This window comes from Sus scrofa, chromosome 8 (assembly GCF_054392235.1).
Source record: "Sus scrofa isolate SSC_HxYL_T2T_F1_AM1 chromosome 8, Sscrofa_HxYL_maternal_Yorkshire_Landrace_v2.0, whole genome shotgun sequence".
NCBI lineage: Eukaryota > Metazoa > Chordata > Mammalia > Artiodactyla > Suidae > Sus > Sus scrofa.
Genome location: NC_139390.1, coordinates 141,453,818 through 141,472,814, shown reverse-complemented (window position 1 = coordinate 141,472,814; position 18,997 = coordinate 141,453,818). Strand labels below are relative to the sequence as shown.

Sequence of the window (18,997 nt, the reverse complement as noted above, 5' to 3'; positions counted from 1 at the left end):
AAGGGCTGAGTGGGAGCCAACCAGACAGCCAGAGCAATGCCAGATCCAAGCTGCCTCTGCGACCTACACCACAGCCACAGCAACGCCGGATCCTTAACCCACTGAGCAAGGCCAGGGATCGAACCTGTGTCCTCATGGATGCTAGTCAGATTCGTTTCTCCTGAGCCACGGGAACTCTGCCAATTTCTCATTTTAGGAAAAAGAGTGTTTTCCTGTTGTGCCCCATCCAATTTTTTTTTTTTTAAAGTTTCTGCCTGATAAAGGCTATACTGATCTCACAAATGTTTGTGGTGCCAGGACTATAGCTTCCCCTGGAGGGCAGAGATACTGGATCATCCCACATCGGCTCCCATGTCTTTATAGCTCCTCGTAGCCCCCAGAATATCCACCCAAATCTCTTACTGGTGATGGATGCCCAGTTATGAGCTGTTCCATACAATTCAAAGGGTTAAAAATGTACAAATAAATCTACATGTATCGTGTTACAGACTGCTCTTTGTCACACTGAATTAAAAGCCAACTTTTTTTTTTTTCCATTTTCTTTAGAGTTTCCAAAACTTTTTAACCTTTGCTGTCTTGGATAATAGTAATAAGATATAAAAAATATTTTAAAATACCTTCAAGCCAATCAAAGAGAGAAACAAAGTTTGGATTCCCTTGGTGAATTCTTGCACAAGACGGCTGTAACAGTTTTCCAACGGTCTGCTTATTAACTCCAATACCTACATGAGTTAAAGCAATATTATATTATGTTTTATGTTATAAACAATAAAAGGTGTTCCACATAAAATTTTAGATTTAGCATAGATCTTGTGGAGGCTGGGGGAGATAAAAAGCATAAAGACAAAAAAAGAAGGATGTAACAGCCCTCATGAAAATGGAAGAAGATATATTTTTCATTGTTTGCCTAAAATACAAAAATATCTGAACTACTCTTTGTAATTCTTAATCATAGAGGAGAAGGAAATGTTATTTAAAGGAATATTGATAATTTTTAAAAGTGGATCTCATGAAAAGGCTAAGCCAAAGACCTAGAGAAGACAAGAAGAACAATCAGATTATTACCTGTTGCTTGTCTTTTTCTTGAAATATAAGGATGCTCTCCCCAACAGAATCTATTCCAGCACGGCCAGCTCTGCCAATCATCTGTTTATACTGATTCCTCTTCAGAAATTCCTTAGCAACATAGGGGGCTCTTAAAATAACCCTATGGAATTGAGAAAATTAATTAAAAGTGAGGGTCCATCAAGAGCAATAGCATCTATTTTTTTAAACTCTTCATTTCATGTGATACTAAATTTAGTAACATTAGCTCAAAATAATAGGTAACTACTACTTGCCATTACTCTACGATGTCCTAGGTTCTCTGGGTACGTTCTCTGATCTTACAAAACTTTGGGTGACAATGTTTTGTTTATTTAAGCTTTCTTTTACACCGGGGCTAACTGAGGCACAGCTGAATGGCGTACTTACACAATTAGTAATGACCAGAGCCGTGACTTGAACATAAGTCTGCTTAGCTGCAAACCTCTATGGTCAGCCCACTGCAGACATAATCTCAAAGACTTCGACTTGATTCTCCGTAAAAGAAGAATCTGCCATGGACCACCAGCATATGCATATTTGTTTATAAACTTTTATTACTGTCAACTAGATGAAGTTGCATATTCCAACGGTTTTTGACCTACAAACGGTGATTTCAATCCTGCTGACATACGCACAAGTCTCCGGCCAGCTCTCCTGTTCTGAGGTGAGGGAAACAGATGTCACTGACCTGAGATAATCTCCCTGCTTCTTTATTTATAAATCTCAGTGGACAGCTGAGATCTCCAAGTACATGAAGACGACGAACGACACGAAAGAAAAACAACAGAGTTCTCCTGCGGCTCAGTGGGTTAAGGATCCAGTGTTGTCATTGCAGTGGCTTAGGTCACTGCTGTGGTGTGGGTTCAATCCCTGGCCCAGAAACTTCTGTGTGTCATGGGCACAGCCAAAAAAAAAAAAAAAAAAGATATACTTGGTAAAAAAAAAGTAGTCCTAGTATTCAAAGTAAAATCCCTAAATGAGAAAAACAAGGACCTATTCTATTGATGAAAGGCATAATTCAGCAATAAGATATTTGGAGTAAACTTTTATATATTTAAATAATTTTGAAACACAAAGCAAAAACTTATAAAAATGTAAAAAGGGGAAGTTGACAACTCCATAGTTACACCAGAAGATGCTCTGAAACTGACATATCAAAGAATCACAGGTAGGAAGAACATAGAAGAAGAATTAATAAAATGATTAGTAACTGTGATCGCATGCAGCTATATAAAACCATATACCAAAGAGGAAATACTTATTTTTAAATGCTCAGGGACGATTTATAAAAATTGACCATTTATTTGAAAAAATGTTACAGATTTTAAAGTCACAGATGACCAAGAGTAGAGATGAGTTACACAGGCTGTGGCAGCTTTGGTAACAACTGCAAAGGTAAATCAAGGATCTGCTCTTAAAAAAGGTCCTGGACTTGAAAGACCATATGGATGAGTCTCCAGGTTTCACGGAAAGCCCTGTGTGAAATAAACTCTTTCAGATCACGGAAATTTGTGGAAAGCTTGCCTACTGTTTCTACATAACAAGGATCATAAACCCTGGCATCAAAATCAGATGGGGGGTTCCCGTCGTGGCTCAGTGGTTAACAAACCTGACTAGTATCCATGAAGATGTGGGTTCGATCTCTGGCCTCGCTCAGTGGGTTAAGGATCTGGTGTTGCCATGAGCTGTGGTGTAGGTCACAGAGGTAGCTCAGATCTGGAGTTGCTGTGGCTCTGGCGTAGGGGTCCGGATTCGACCCCTAGCCTGGGAACCTCCATATGCTCCAGGTGCAGCCCTAAAAAGACAAAAACAAAACATAACAAAAAACAGATAGGAAAGGCACCAAAGAAAGAAGGAACTCCAATAGCAAGAAATCTACTGTTTCCTTCCTTCCTTCCTTTCTGTGGACTATGCCTATAGCATGCGGACGTTCCCGGGCCAGGGACTGAGCCTGTGCCACAGCTGTGACAACACTGGATCCCTAACCTGCTGAGCCACCAGAGAACTCCCATTTAATATTATTTTTCATCAAAATATTAAAGGGAATCAATCAATCAACTCAGCAAATGCTAAAAAATTTTTTGATAAATTCTCACCCACTCCAGTGAAAGAATAAAACCACAATAAAGCTGTTGGCAAGCCTGGAATTGGAAAGTTTGGGGCCTGGCCAACAACTGCTTAAAACTTGCCTTCGAGCTGGTAGGTTAACGCCTGCTGCTAGGGTGGATGTGCAGGTCAAAAGGCAGAGAACTCCTGCGGAGTGGGCTTCCTCCAAGAGCTTCCTTTCGTCACTTGTCAAACCACTGTGGTGATAAGCAACGCCAAATGGGATGGTGTGCTTTAACACAGGACACACGCTGCCCCCGCTGATGGCTTTCAAGTTCTTAAGCAACTCATGTTTTTCTTTCTCTCTGTGTTTCAGATATTCCCTAGGAAAAAGATCTGTTAGAAATATGAACCCTGGATCTTACAGCAAAGTGCCTCACATTTAAATTTTACTAGATGCAGGTAAACATTCTCTTTTTAAAAACATACTACTTTCAGAGTTCCCATAGTGGCACAGTGGAAAGGAATCTGACTAGGAACCATGAGGTTTTGGGTTCGATCCCTGGCCTCGCTCAGTGGGTGAAGGATCTGGCGTTGCTGTGAGCTGTGGTGTAGTTCGCAGACGCAGCTCAGATCCCGCATTGCTGTGGCTCTGGCGTAGGCCAGTAGCAACAGCTCCAATCGGACCCCTTAGCCTGGGAACCTCCATATGCTCCAGGTGCAGCCCTAAAAAGACAGAAGACCGAAAAAAAAAAAAAAAAAAAAAAAAAAACAAACCCACCAAAAAAACCCAAAAAACATATTACTTTCATTGATATACGTACATAAAATATTCTTAGAATTTGATTCTGATTATATTAATTATTAGGCAGGCTCTCTCAGCCTTTCTGTGGGTCATGGAGCCTTGTGAGAATGTGCCTAAAGCTAAAAAAACAAACCACACCAAACATCCATATAAACACAACACAATGCAAACAATTTCAGAGGATTCAGGGAATTCCTGAGATTCGTTCCTGTACTTCCTATGAATCCATGGAACCAAGTTTAAACCACTGCTCTAGATGTTAGTTTTTCACAGGCGCATACATCTTTATTGAAGATGACTTGTTTTGAGTCATCATTTTCTTCTCTGAATATGAAAACATATATTATTAAATCATACCTATTGTACGTAAAACAGTGACTGTCTAGACACTGGCATTTCAGAAGCCTCAGTAATATGCTACAATGTCTCCTGACCTAGAAGCACCTATTAGTTGAAATTCCTCTCTAGAAAAGAGAGACAGCAAAGGAAGAGTAAGCACAACGAACTACAAATTGACTTTAAAGCAACAACTTCTGAATACCAGTGGCAAACAAGTATCATCTAAGACATAAATATAATACACACGGCCCCACGTTGTGTTAGCATATGTTTCGTGGAAAGAAGAGACCTCCGGCTGCTGGTGCACGCAGAGGGCCAGTAACTGCATAACTCTTGGATGTAGCTTGGGCTACATTTTATAAAGGCCCCAGGCCAATTCACCGTGCAGCCAGACCATCATATCAGTCAGCATTCTCTTACATGAAGCCTTACAGTTTTTCTCTGGCTATCTCACATACGTGAATTTCATAGTTCAATTTTCTTCACTGTCAGGGCCTTTAAGAATCTAGCATAACAACTTAAAAGAATGTTCTGCCAGGAGTTCCCGTCGTGGCGCAGTGGTTAACGAATCCGACTAGGAACCATGAGGTTGCGGGTTCGGTCCCTGCCCTTGCTCAGTGGGTTAACGATCCGGCGTTGCCGTGAGCTGTGGTGTAGGTTGCAGACGCGGCTCGGATCCCGCGTTGCTGTGGCTCTGGCGTAGGCCGGTGGCTACAGCTCCGATTCAACCCCTAGCCTGGGAACCTCCATATGCCGCAGGAGCGGCCCAAGAAATAGCAACAACAACAACAAAAGACAAAAGACAAAAAAAAAAAAAAAAAAAAAAAAAAAGAATGTTCTGCCAGAAGTGATTAGTGCTCATTAAATAAACAGCATACATGGCCTATAAATATATAAAATAAAACAGAATATTTTAAGAAAATTAACATACTTGCTTAAAATTTTGCATATCATTTCTGCTACATTTTCACAGTTCTTCTTTGTGGGACAAAAAACTAAGCAGGAATGATTGGGAATGACTTCTGTCACCAATGCTACCAAGTGATCAGGGTCCAGCTTTTTCAGAGTGTCCGAATACTGCACAACGAGAGGCAGGAACAAGGTGGTTAGCCATCCTGAAAGCCTTTCCTCTTGCCAGAAAGGTGAAGGACTTTGAACGGTAAGTGAACCCGCCATAATTTTCAACTTCTCATTTAATAGATATGATCATTTAAAAGCAAAGATGCAACCTATATATTAAGCTGCAAAATGTGAAGTCCCACTTTTCTCTTAGGTGATTAGGGTTCGTGAGGTGCCCTGTTTTAAATGAAGGCAGAGAAAATGGTTACCGCCCGGCTCGCCCCTCTCCACCAACGCAGAAAAAGTCGACAGAGACCACCACAGACTGAGCCTACTAACGGGCACAGAGCTGCACGAACAAGCCACATCTCTTGCTACCACTAACAGGTTCAAAAACACAGATTCAATCAGACTACAGGACTTAATCAGAAATAAAAAAATATTTATCAGGTGGATACAAAGAATTCCAACAACATGAAGGCAAATGTGAGGTTATTTAAAATCTTACTTCCTTTGACTTGACTGCAAACTAATTAAGACACAGATTTAGAATAACATACCTTTATAGAATTTTAAAACTGCTGTTAACCCCCTTCCTCCCCTTTTTAATGTCTTTCATGTAAGTCACCAGACAACAACACAGCAGACATCTCCATTCTCACACACCAATATCTGAGCCCAGTATACAGCCCAGAAATATTTCTTGTTTTGCTCCTGCTGCCGAATGAATAAGCACTAAGGTTCCTGGAGCCCCAAGGCCAAAGAAATAACTAACAGTTTTGATTATTAGAGTTAGGTCCAAACAGCTTAATAAGTTTGTATTTCCTCACAAATTAGTAGCTATTTGAACAAATAACATCCATCAATGAATAAAAAAACATTTTCATTCGAAGTAACCATCACAGCCCCCTAAGGGGAGTGCGCCCAACTGGGTCCTGCAGTTTTTCAAACCTCAGAAATGCTTATTTCCTGGTTCAGACTGATTTTCACATGGTATTTGCCTACAATAAGCACAAACCCCACCCCCCACCCCACTGCATCTGCTCGACTTCGCAAAGATACAATATCACAGAAAGGAATGCTCTGGGATCTAACGATAATTCTGGAAGCTGCCTATCTTGAATCAGTAGTCTGTATGGCGCCCAGCAGATATCAAGCATCAGCTGTTTCTCCCAAATGTCTAACCTCTCCCCTGGCACCTTGCAACTCTGGCACAGTGCCCCAGGGCAGCTGGGCATAAAGTCAGGGGACCTCACCCTCAGGGGTTATCGAGGTTACCTTATAATTAAGAAGACGAGAAAAAGTCATGCCATTCTCAGCTTTGCTGTCCACCTCATAGATTGTGTCGTTTATTTTCAGATATTCTTTTAACTCAACCTTGAATTAAAAAGACATTTGCAATTAATATCATCTACCAATTCCTCTTTCCAGTTTCAAATTTTGTAAAGTATACTGTAAAAAAGGAAAGCTATACAAAACTTTTAGCTTTTCTAAGCTATGTAAAATGCTTCAACTTAAAAGTTATTTCTTTCCTAAGTTTCTTTTTTCCTTTAAATCAAAACAGGGGTTATGGGAGTTCCCATTGTGGCTCAGGAGTTAATGAACCCCGCTAGTATCCATGAGGAGGCGGGTTTGATCCCTGGCCTTGCTCAGTGGGTTGAGGATCTGGTGTTGCCATCACAGATGTGGCTCGGATCTGGTGTGGCTGTGGCTGTGGCTGTGGTGTAGGCCAGCAGCTGCAGCGCCGATTCAACCCGTAGCCTGGGAACCTCCATATGCCACAGGTGCGGCCCTAAGGAAACAAAAAAAGAAATACTTTTGAAGAGTCACACTATCTGAAAGGAAATCAGGGAGTTCCCTGGTGGTCTAGTGGTTGGCACTTTCATCGCTGCGGCCTGGGTTCTGGGAACTGAGATCCCCCATCAAGGTGCTGCTGCTATGGCCAAAACAAACAAACAAACAGGAAATAGACTCTTGTATTTGTCACAAGAGCAAGTATAAACGAGTCAAGTGTCTTTTTTTTGTTTAAACACATACACACAGATAAACCATAGTAGTTTCTTTGTTTTGTTTCTGTTATTTTTCGGCCGTGTCCCCCCAGCACGTAGAAGTTGCCAGACCAGGGGCTGAACCCGTACTATGGCAGCCACCCAAGCCACTGCAGTGACACCAAATCCTTAAGGAACCAAGCCATAAAAGAACTCCCAAATGTCCTTTTTTTTTTGCTTTTTAGGGCCATGCCCAGGGCATATGGAAGTTCTCAGGCTAGGGGTTGAATCAGAGCTGTAGCTACTGGTCTACACTACAGCCACAGCAACGCTGGATCTGAGCTGAGTTTGTAACCTACATGGCAGCTCACAGCAAAGCCAGGGATCAAACCTGCGTCCTCATGGATACCAGTCAGAATCATTTCCGCTGAGACGCGATGGGAACTCCCCAACTGTCTTTTCTTAGGGAGTTATGTGTATTACTCCTCAAAACTTAAAGCTGTATAAGTCATTGGTTTTAACCTAAATACCACTGTAATACTCTTAAGTATTTGTAGGGAAAAAAAGTTTGTAAATAAAGCTCACTGAATTTTAAAAGAATAGCACCTAATTTGACAATTAAGGCTAGAAAATATTTCTCAAAAAATTTCATATTTAGTGAAAATGTAAAAACACCAAATTTCCAATTAAAATTTGGTGAGTCTAAAAAATTATTCTCTGAACATCTATTTAGATACAGAAACTGCAGAGTACATGTACATTATAAGCTACTCTCAAATAACTATGAAGTACATTTATTTACTTTCTTCAAGCCTTTTGGAAATACCGTTACTGAAGCATTTAAATTTAAATCCATGGGAAGTCTTATTTTTAAAAAGTTTTATAATTACCAAAGCATAAACAGTTGAACATATAACTGTTAAGATAAATTTTTGTATGTGCCAGGAACTTGAAAAACGAATCATGAAATTCTCACTGAATGCAAAAAAAAATGTACCTTACAGAATATCAAGTGGAAAAGCAGAATGAAAAATTTCATTCAGTAAAATCTTCACGGAAGGCCCACGGGCCAGGCGCTGTTTCAGGAGCTACAGATACCGTAGCGACCCCGCCAGGATCCTGGACCCCGAATTCTCTACACACGCTTGTTTGCATTTAGCCCTGCTGAGTGGCGGTAAGCTCCTTCGCTACTCCTAGAATTTTTATGTCATGGGTTTGCTCCTTTTCTTTCTAAACAGCAGACGGTACAGAACGATCAAACCTCAGGTACATACTGGTCTAAACCAACTGCTGTAATACTCTGCTCGCAGGAAGGCTTGCAGGTCCTCCACGTTGTTTAATGTTGCACTCATACCAACAATCTGAGTCGTTTCTAAAAAAAAATATCCAAAGTATGGAGGAAAAAGGGTTATTTAGTGTATCATAACAGCAATTTAATCAACCTTTTTTGAGTTCTTAATTCCTCCTGAGTGATCTGGGAAATGGGGGCAGGTAAGGAAAATACAAACAGCTGATTTGAACAACTCGAGGGTTGGGGGCAGCGATCCTCTGTGAGGTCAGCCTTCCACGTCCTTGGTTCTAGATCCCTGGATTCAGGCAACCACAGCCTGTGTGGCACTGTAGTATTTACTACTGAAACAAATCCACATGTAAGGACCCATGCGGTTCAAACCTGTGTTGTTCAAGGGTCAACCGTCTGTACCAGAGTATTAGCCTGGCAGGTGATATGACTCGGGGGAGAGGTATAAGCTGGTAACAGAGACTGGGAGCCATCGGCACACAAGAAGTGCTTGAAGTCATGAGTACGGATGGGAATTAGCAGAGACTGTATGAAGCAGGAAGCAGAGAAGAGTCCAAGGTGAGTCTACGGGACACCAATGTATGTGATGAACATGCTTAGAAATTAGTGTCACAAAGGAGGAGAAGAGGAGAAAACTAAAGAGATTCCTTTCATTCAAATATCTGTGAGGCATTGGTGACAGAAAAAAGCAGGTCGGGAGCTCTCGTCATGGCTCAGTGGTGATGACCTGACTAGTATCCATGAGGATGTAGGTTTGATCCCTGGCCTTGCTCAGTGGGTTGAGGATCCAGTGTTGCCGTGAGCTGTGGTGTAGGCCAGCAGCTGTAGCTCCAAATAGACCCCTAGCCTGGGAACCTCCATATGCCTCAGGTGGGGCCCTAAAGGGACGAGGAAAAAAAAAAAAAAAAAGAGACGAGTAAGCATGTAGCAGCAGTAAACACGTGTCCATTACGTGCAGGTGCTGTGCTAGATGCTTTGCAAAGACTGCTTCACACCGTCTCCACGGCAATTCAGGGAGGAAGCTTCTATTACTATCATCCACTTTTGATGCCTAAGCAAAAGGGGCCCAGTTATTATAACTTGGCCAAGATCACATACAAAGTTAAAGGAGCCAGGATTTGAATCTAGCTCAGGTCTGTCCTTAGCCCCTGTGCTATATAATCTCTCAGTGCTGACACTGGATCCCTCTTACACAGAGACGGCGGGAAACCAAGAGAGACGGCTGCTTCTGCACCCGAAGTAAAAAAGAGTGATGAATGATGGAATGCTGAAGAGAACTTCGGACAAGGACGTCAGTGAACTTGGATTTGACAGGAAGGTGTCATTTTCCTCTCTTCCTCTGCTTTATGTTTCTCCATAGAACTTGCCACCATCTAATATCACGTTTTCTCGTTTATCTGTGTATTATCTGTTCACTTTCATGAAAACATAGGTTTGAGGAAGCAGGAACTTGTTCTATTCATTGCTGTATCCCTAGCACTTCAAATAGGGAGGGCCTGACACATGGTAGGTACTCATTACATTTTTTTTTTTCTTTTTCTTTTTTAGGGCCACACCTGAAGCATATGGAAATTCCCAGGCTAGGGGTTGAGTTGGCGCTCCAGCTGCTGGCCTTCGCCACAGCCACAGCCACAGGATCCAAGTCGCATCTGCAACCTACACCACAGCTCACAGCAACGCCAGATCCTTAACCCACTGAGTGAGGCCAGGGATTGAGCTCGCATCCTTGTGGACTCTAGTCGGATTAGTTTCCACTGTGCCATGAGGGGAACTCTAATACCTTTTTTTAAATGAATGATCATAAAGTGCTACAACCTGCCTAAATCACCACTGTTATCAAAACTGTAAAAATAATTCTTAAGATCTGACCTTTATGATTAATAATTTTCCATATATAAACTGTTACAATATACAACAACTATAAGCTATTGCAATAGCCTATTGATAAAGAGAGGCTATTTAGAATAAATATTTCACATAAAGACTGTCTGATGTTGCAAAATAGCGCCTCAAAGTGGCCGTGACCTCCAGGGCTTCGCTGGCACAACGAGGGTGGCAAGAGCGGCAGCCGCTCACGGTGCTGTGTGGCGGAGTGCTTTCCTGGGTGTCAGCTCATGTGGTCGCCGCCGCAGTCCCATCATTATCCTCATTTTATAGATGAAGACAGAGGCCGCGTCCCGTGTCTAAGCACACGTAGCTAGAGCGGAGGATGACAACAGAGGCCGTCCTTACATGTTGACATCACTTATCCTCACTGTTCTACTCATGTGTCTTGTCTCCCAACAAAAATGTATAAGCTTACTTCAGACACGACAAACCAAGGCAGAACGCCCAAGTTCCTTGCCCAGGTTACCTCATCTAGCTAGTGACACACCGGTGTCTCTGTAGGGCTTGGGATGACACATCACATGTGAAAAATACTTACTGCTAGTGTAGAGGATTTTTGCCAGAGTCATTTCCAGTGTAGCCCCACGGCTTCCCTCACCGATCATGTGCAACTTTGAGATTTAAAAAAGAAGGAGAGAGAGACAAGTAAATCTGCATATAATATCTGTATATAAAACAAGCATATGTTTGATGAAATGAAGAAGCCATCTTTGCTTTTTTTTTTTAATCTTTTGTCTTTTTTTAGGGCCGCACCCGCAGTATATGGAGGTTCCCAGGCTAGAGGTCCAATTGGAGCTGTAGCTGCCGGCCTACACCACAGCCACAGCAACACGGGATCTGAGCCATGTCTGCAAGCTACACCACAGCTCATGGCACCCACCGAGCAAGGCCAGGAAGTGAACCCGCAACCTCATGGTTCCTAGTGGGATTTGTTTCCGCTGCACCATGACAGGAACTCCCATCTTTGCTTTATAACTGTTAAGCATTTTTAATTATGGCAACCAGAGTACACTGGTATTTTTTTTTTGGTCTTTTTTTTTTTTTTTTTGCCTTTTCCAGGGCCGCTCTCGCGGCACATGGAGGTTCCCAGGATAGGGGTCTAATTGGAGCTGCAGCCGCCGGCTTACGCCAGACCCTCAGCAACGTGGGATCTGAGTTGTGCCTGTGACCTACACCACAGCTCAAGGCAATGCCAGATCCTTAACCCAAGGAGCGAGGTCAGGGATCAAATCTGCAACCTCAGGTTTCCTAGTCGGATTCGTTAACCACTGAGCCATGACGGGAACTCCTGGTAATTTAAATTAATGAGATTGTCCCCAGGAAAACATCCTGATGTCTGGAATAGTACATCAGGTACTATTATAAAATTGGACACACACATATATTCACTTTTTAAGAAACATTTGAGGGAGTTCCCATCGTGGCTCAGTGGTAATGAATCCGACTAGCATGCATGAGGATGAGGGTTCAATCCCTGGCCTCGCTCTGTGGGTTAAGGATTTGGCGTTGCTGTGAGCTGTGGTGTAGGTCACAGACTCGGCTTGGATCCCATGTTGCTGGGGCTGTGGCATAGGCCGGCAGCTGTAGCTGCGATTCAATCCCTAGTCTGGGAATTTCCATATGCCTTGGGTACAGCCCTCCAAAGACAAAAAACAACAAAAAACAAACAAACAATTAATTTGATAGAGCAGAAATTATCACAACCTTAAAAATTAACTATACTTCAATAAAACTTAAAAAGAAAACCACTTGACACCAAACCAAATTTAAGATTACCAAGCATGGTTGCTGTGGCTCTGGCGTAGGCCGGTGGCTACAGCTCCGATTCAACCCCTAGCCTGGGAATCTCCATATGCCGCGGGAGCGGCCCAAGAAATAGCAACAACAACAACAACAAAAGACAAAAGACAAAAAAAAAAAAAAAAAATTTTAGGAGTTCCCATCGTGGCGCAGTGGTTAACGAATCCGACTAGGAACCATGAGGTTGCGGGTTCAGTCCCTGGCCTTGCTCAGTGGGTTAACGATCCGGCGTTGCCGTGAGCTGTGGTGTAGGTTGCAGACGCGGCTCGGATCCCGCGTTGCTGTGGCTCTGGTGTAGGCCGGTGGCTACACCTCCGATTCAACCCCTAGCCTGGGAACCTCCATATGCCGAGGGAGCGGCCCAAGAAATAGCAACAATAACAACAACAACAACAACAAAAAAAAGACAAAAGACAAAAGACAAAAAAAAAAAAAAAAAAAAATTACCAAGCATGCAATGTCTTCATCTGTACTGCCTCTGTATTAAAATACTTCTCCTCATAAAGGTACCAGCAGACCCACATAATAACAACTGTTACTACGATAAAAGCGTCGATAAATTACAAAGTGGTAGCCAACCTCATCTACAACAACCAGACCCAGGCCGCCAATCCTGCCGGTTTCAATCAAGGAGTTCACCAGACTGTGGCCTTTTTCGATAGTGGCAATATACAGTGATTTCTTTTCTCTTCTTTTAATTGGAGGAAATTTTCCTTTGCTTCCAGCATATTCTTCAACAAAGAAACCCAGTTCTATACCAAAACTTGACAAACCTGCAATCTAAAAATATCAGGTAAAATTAACAAGGCCCCCCCCCACAAAAAAACATTCAGATGAAGAAGAACTCTAATTATTAAGCATTCACAGGGATTTAAAAATCTAAAATAGTGTTGAATATCAATCAATGGAGTTCCCGTCGTGGCTCAGTGGTTAAGGAATCTGACTAAGAACGATGAGGTCCCGGGTTTGATTCCTGGCCTTGCTCAGTGGGTTAAGGATCTGGCGTTGCTGTGAGCTGCGGTGTAGGTTGCAGACATGGCTTGGATCTGGCGTTGTTGTAGCTGTGGTATAGACCAGTGGCCACAGCTCCTATTGGACCCCTAGCCCGGGAACCTCCATATGCCATGGGCGCAGCCCAAAAAAAGACAAAAAACAAAAAAACAATCAATGGGAACAAGGTCACAGATGAGACATATATATGTAAGAAATATCATAATTATTTTAAGAGAATGATTGTATGTTCAATAATGTATTAATCTTTGCAAATGAATGCCACCTTTAAACTACATAATAAATGTAAAATCAAAAAAAATTTTTTTGTCTTTTTTTCTAGGGCTGCACGTGCGGCATATGGAGGTTCCCAGGCTAGGGGTTGAATCAGAGCTGTAGCCACCAGCCTATGCCACAGCCACAGCAATGCGGGGTCCGAGCCATATCTGCCACCTACACCACAGCTCACAACAATGCCAGATCCTTAACCCACTGAGCAAGGCCAGGGATCCAACCCGAAACCTCATGGTTCCTAGTCAGATTCATTAACCACTGAACCATGACAGGAACTCCTAAAATCAAATTTTAACTGTCTCCTGTTAAAAAACATCAGAATAATTTATTTTGATAAGATAATCGTTTAGTTTCAGTTTGAAAAAGCAGCCTAAATATCAGCAGAAAATTTAAAATGGATTTTTTTTTTTTTTTGTCTTTTCTAGGTTCGCACCCATGGCACATGGAGGTTCCCAGGCTAGGGATCCAATAGGAGCTGTAGCTGCCAGCCTACACCACAGCCACAGCAACGCCAGATCCGAGCCGCATCTGCAAACTACACCACAGCTCACAACAATGCTGGATCCTTAACCCACTGAGCAAGGCCAGGGATCAAACCCGTGACCTCATGGTTCTTAGTCAGATTCATTAACCACTGAGCCATGATGGGAACTCCTAAAATGGATTTTAATCCACGAGTTTAGAAAAAAAGAACTCCCTTTCTGAAACAGGTAAGTAGCATGAGAAGAGCTTTTCTTAAGTACTCCACACTGCTTTTTGCACATCCTAAAAATAATTCTCCATTGTTAAGAGGTACCTCTTCTCAGTCAATAAAAAGTTGTTACATTTATGCTAGTTTTTATATCTGAAGGTCAAAATAACATTAGCAAGTACCACTTGTTGAAAAAAAAATTACACCTTTTCTTGAACGATTGCCACATATGGTAGGATCATTAAAGCATCTTTTCGTCGGCAAAGCAGTTCTTGCAGCATTAAAATCTCAGCCACGAGGGTTTTTCCACCACTTGTCGGCAAGGAATATATTAAATTTTTTCTTTCTTGCACAGATTTCAGTGTTAAGCAAGTATGCTGCCATTCTGTGGAATTGAAAAAAAAGAAAGGCTTATTTTCCTTTTCTATAATTTCAAGAAAGTTTTCTAAAAAGGAAAAATCAAATCCTACCCTGTGTCACATCTTCTCATGGTGATAAACGTAACTACACATCAGTGCTAAACATCAAATAACCCCAATGCAGGGTGTGTTCTAGTTCAGGCCTGGTCAGAGGAGAGGGCAACTATTTGCCAGCTGCAGACTGAAGTCTAAGATTCCACAGGGCAGGCAATGCTGGCTGGACAAGAGGTGTCACCTGGGACATCAGAAGACCTGAGGTTCTTACTTAGATGTATTCAACATACTTACTGACAGACATTTCTCAAGTCTAATTGGACGTGTCCTTGACAGAACGTATCTGGCGAAACAACTGTTATTATCATCCCTTTTTAATAGATCAGGAAATAAGGCTCAGTGCAAAACTAGTGTTGAAGTGACACGGCCAGAATTTATAACTAGACTGACAACCCCCAGCTGTGGAGAACCTACCAGTGACTCAGGCTCAGTGCTAGTTACCTAAGAAAAAGAGGAGTTAGATAGAGGCCTGTCCTCAGGGTACTCGTTCTGGCAGGAGATGCAGATTAAACAAAGAACAAGGTGCTAGGAGAAAAGCAGAGGCAGGAAAGTTAACAGCTACGCCAATGAGACTAATACCTTTAGCTCCTCAACTGCAAACCTCACAATTTAGAATTTGTCAGACTCTTGGAAATTCTTCTCTTAGACCTTGTTTCCCGTAATCCTACTTCTCCTACCTGAAAGTGTGTTCTCCAGGTGAGAACCCATGTTTTCTTTCTTTCTTTTTTTTTTTTTTTTTTTTTTTTGTCTTTTTGCCTTTTCTAGGGTCGCACCTGTGGCACATGGAGGTTCCCAGGCTAGGGGTCGAATCGGAGCTGTAGCTGCCGGCCTACACCACAGCCACAGCAATGCGGAATCTGAGCCGTGTCTGCGACCTACACCACAGCTCAGGGCAACACCGGATCCCTAACCCATTGAGCGAGGCCAGGGATCGAACGGCAACCTCATGGTTCCTAGCTGGATTTGTTAACCACTGAGCCACGACGGGAACTCCGAGAACCCATGTTTTCGTATAGTTCATAAGATAATAACATAGGAGCTTCAGAAGGAATTGTAAGTGATTGATTGATAGGCTTCTTTTCCAGGGTGGCAGCCAAGTGTCCCTTGTTTAAAAGACAGATATCTGAAATATGCGCAAGGACCCAAGATTTTTGAAAAGTATTACAAGACGAATTATTATTACTACTATTTCTTTGCACTTAAACTCCTAACTTCAGGTGTCTTTAAAGATGTTTAATCAATGGCATTATGGATACTGACTTCTTTTACTCAAGACATCTGAATAGTCAAAAGAATTTCAACTACACGTTGATAGCAAAGAGCCTGTCAAGGATGCATCAGCTAAGAAAACTGAGGAGCAGCCAGCCAATCAGAGGAAAAAAAAAAAAAACCACAAGTGGAATGTCAAGAAGCGGGTGTTCCAAGAAGGGTCTGGCCCATTGTGTCAGGTAAGCAACTAAGAAGTCAGTGAAGGTAAGAACTAAAAGCATCACTGGGAGTTCCTGCTGTGGCACAGCAGGTTAAGGATCTTGTGTTGCTGGAGCTGTGATGGAGCTCACAGTTGGGGCTTGGATTCAGTCCCTGGCCTGGGAACCTCCATACACCATGGCTGCAGCCAAAAAAATAATAAAAAACATCACCAGATCAAGACCCCCTGGTTATCATATCTTAGGTGACAGCACAGAACCCAGAGTTGGAATGGGCCGGGAATTATCTGAGGTGAGGAAAGGGAGGCAGCAAGGAAAACAGGTGAAGAAGTGTGATCATGAAGGGAGGGAAAAAAGGTCAATAGTAGCAGCACAGGGGTGAAAGGCTCAGAGAGGAAGGATGTTTTCTTTTAAGGGGAGAAATATGACTATGGAAGCATCAGTTTTCGAATGATTTGCACCAACATCATGGTAATGATGGTAGATCTTTTTCTCATTCCAGCAAAAAGCATTACCATATAATTTTTCAATTCCCCTGAACTGAGCATAAAGGTCTCTCACTTTGCTGGGTAAAGAATAAAAAGGACCAAGGTCATCCGAGGATGACGCAATTGTTTTCTTGGCAACATTAATTTCTTCAGATAGAAGAGTCTCTTTGAGCTGTTTAGTCCTGGAAAATACCGATGTGTGGGCCCTGGCATTTCCAGCCATGGCGCTTTTTAAATGATCTTTAAGACTTTGTCTCCTGTTCCCATCTGAACTAGTTCTGACTTTAGAAGAGGAGTCATCAATTTGCTGCGGTTCCTCTATGCTACTAACAGGCAATTCCTCATTCACGGTCTTGTGAGAGGATGAACCCCTATCCCTCTCTTTAAGAGATGGATCGCCCAAGTTATTTGAAGAGCTGTGCAAATGTTCAAAGAATAACATCTGTGAAGAAGGTACATCATACAAAAGATCAGCTTCAGGTTCAGTAGCGACATCTTCATGCCCACTCTGGTTCTTTGTGTGCTCCTCTGTTTTTACTCCAGTGAAGTCGCCTACAGTGTTACTGCTGAGGATGCTGTGTTTAATGCTTTCTGAACAAAGATCTTCAGGGGCATGATCTGTAGCATGCTCCTCTTGTTCTGGAATTTGCATATATTTTTGTTCCAGGTCATCAACTTGAGCTAAAAAAGAGTTTTCAGCAAAACTATCATAGTCACCAAACATGTCCTCTTCACTGTCAATATTCTGGAAAGAAAACAAAAGATCTGTGGTCAATTCTAGCTTCATGAATAGGTTTCCGGAGGAGTTCCCATCGTGGCTCAGTGGTTAACGAATCCGATTAGGAACCATGAGGTTGCGGTTTTGATCCCTGGCCTTGCTCAGTGGGTTAAGGATCCAGCATTGCCGTGAGCTGTGGTGTAGGTAAGCAGACTCGGCTCGGATCCCGCGTTGCTGTGGCTCTGGCATAAGCCTGTGGCTACAGCTCCGATTTGACCCCTAGCTCTGATTTGAACCTCCATATGCCGTGGGAGCGGCCAGAGAAATAGTAAAAAGACAAAGAAAAAAAAAAAAAAAAAGGTTTCGGGAGTTCCTGATATGGCGCAGATGGGTTACCAATCCGACTGCAGCACTCTGGGTGCTGCGGAGGCATGGGTTCCATCCCCAGCCAGGACCACTGGGTTAAAGGATCTGACATTGTCACAACTGCGGCTTTGATTCAGTCCCTGGCCCAGGAACTTCCATATGCCGTGCGTGCAACCATTTAAAAAAAAAAAGAATAAAAATTTCAGCCAAGGGCTCTCTCAGATACATCGTTACATGGTTATATATGTATCACAGACCAAAATGTAAATCATCCTCTTAAATAGAAACTATCATTCCCATTTTACAAATGAAGAAACGGGGGCGGAGAAAGGTTATGTGGCATAAACTTGAAAGGCTAGGTTTGCATTTCAGTCATGCCACATGCATTTCAGCATGCCACACTTGCTGTGCGTACAACTTGTATGTCTTGAGGTCTATGTTTTATTTACATGTATATATAAAAAACGGGCCAACAGTGCAATACCTCACAAGTGAGATTAACATCGATAACAAAAACGAGGTGAGCACCTGAACGCTGGCAGATAATTGGGCAGCTGGCGTTTGCACCTGGGAATGGATCTGCCAATTTTTGTTTCAAGATCCACGCCCCCTGCAGCTGGTCGCCTACTCTTCCATTGAGCATGCGCACTGGGAGACCTGGTGTCTCCTCATCCCAAGGGTGGGAAATGGAACAAGAAACTCAGAGGAATTTGAGGGGTGATGGGGCTGTACCTCGACTGGCTGCACGTCCACGGTTTTCCGCCGCCGGCTCCCAGCCATCATTTCCTCCTCTTCCTTCTCATCACCGGGCTTAAGCTCGGCTGCGGTGGGGGCGGCCAAAACGCTCTCTGTGCTAAATCGGTTCCTTTTGCGGACAGACACCCGCCGGCGGATACGGGAACCGCCATCATCCATGGCAGGGGCTGAGGGCCCTCCCCGAACGTCGTCTCCAGTGACCCAGCCGCCAAACCCCAGTAGAAGGGTGAGTGCAGCAACAGGGGAAAGGTAGCAGCAGGTGGAAACGGGGCTCGCGTCTCCATCCACCTTTGGGAAAGACCACCAACCAATTATCGGGGCTCTGGAACCGGAAGCGGAGGCACAAGCATAAGAGCCCGCCCTCTCCTTGTCCAATCGTTAACGTCCCCAGCGGGCGGCGCGGAGACCGGGTGGGAGTGGAGAACGGGAAGATGCTGCGCAGGCGCATGAAAACTTCAGCTGCTCTTGGTTCTCCGCGTTCGCC

At 43.1% G+C, this 18,997-nt stretch overlaps 1 protein-coding gene and 1 long non-coding RNA gene across 16 annotated transcripts in view; one reads left to right on the top strand and one right to left on the bottom strand.

Annotated features, from left to right (window-relative positions):
• Positions 1 to 10,605, top strand: part of LOC102167078 (uncharacterized) — a 95,288-nt gene extending 84,683 nt beyond the window's left edge. The window contains exons 6-9 of one of the 3 annotated variants that reach the window (XR_014813475.1): positions 3,509 to 3,594; positions 5,250 to 5,435; positions 8,328 to 8,497; positions 9,820 to 10,605. This is a non-coding gene — a long non-coding RNA (uncharacterized LOC102167078). Of the gene's footprint in view, positions 1 to 3,508; positions 3,595 to 5,249; positions 5,436 to 8,327; positions 8,498 to 9,819 lie in introns of those variants that run through there. The other 2 variants (XR_014813480.1, XR_014813476.1) reach the window with 2 other exon arrangements.
• HELQ (helicase, POLQ like) overlaps positions 1 to 18,815 on the bottom strand; it is a 34,349-nt gene extending 15,534 nt beyond the window's left edge. For 5 of the 13 annotated variants that reach the window (XR_014813443.1, XR_014813444.1, XM_013989414.3 and 2 more), the window contains exons 1-11: positions 18,490 to 18,815; positions 16,701 to 17,418; positions 14,492 to 14,670; positions 12,890 to 13,090; positions 11,049 to 11,121; positions 8,598 to 8,695; positions 6,614 to 6,712; positions 5,208 to 5,353; positions 3,276 to 3,515; positions 1,066 to 1,207; positions 618 to 722 (exon numbers count right to left, since the gene is read on the bottom strand). Coding sequence is in view for 9 of the 13 variants with exons in the window: in XM_013989414.3 (XP_013844868.2) it covers positions 618 to 722; positions 1,066 to 1,207; positions 3,276 to 3,515; positions 5,208 to 5,353; positions 6,614 to 6,712; positions 8,598 to 8,695; positions 11,049 to 11,121; positions 12,890 to 13,090; positions 14,492 to 14,670; positions 16,701 to 17,418; positions 18,490 to 18,672 (2,184 nt within the window). In the remaining 4 variants the exon portion in view is untranslated. Of the gene's footprint in view, positions 1 to 617; positions 723 to 1,065; positions 1,208 to 1,774; positions 3,529 to 5,207; positions 5,354 to 6,613; positions 6,713 to 8,320; positions 8,696 to 11,048; positions 11,122 to 12,757; positions 13,091 to 14,491; positions 14,671 to 15,199; positions 15,284 to 16,700; positions 17,419 to 18,489 lie in introns of those variants that run through there. The other 8 variants (XM_013989424.3, XM_084973602.1, XR_014813447.1 and 5 more) reach the window with 7 other exon arrangements.
• Positions 18,816 to 18,997: the final 182 nt, after the last annotated feature.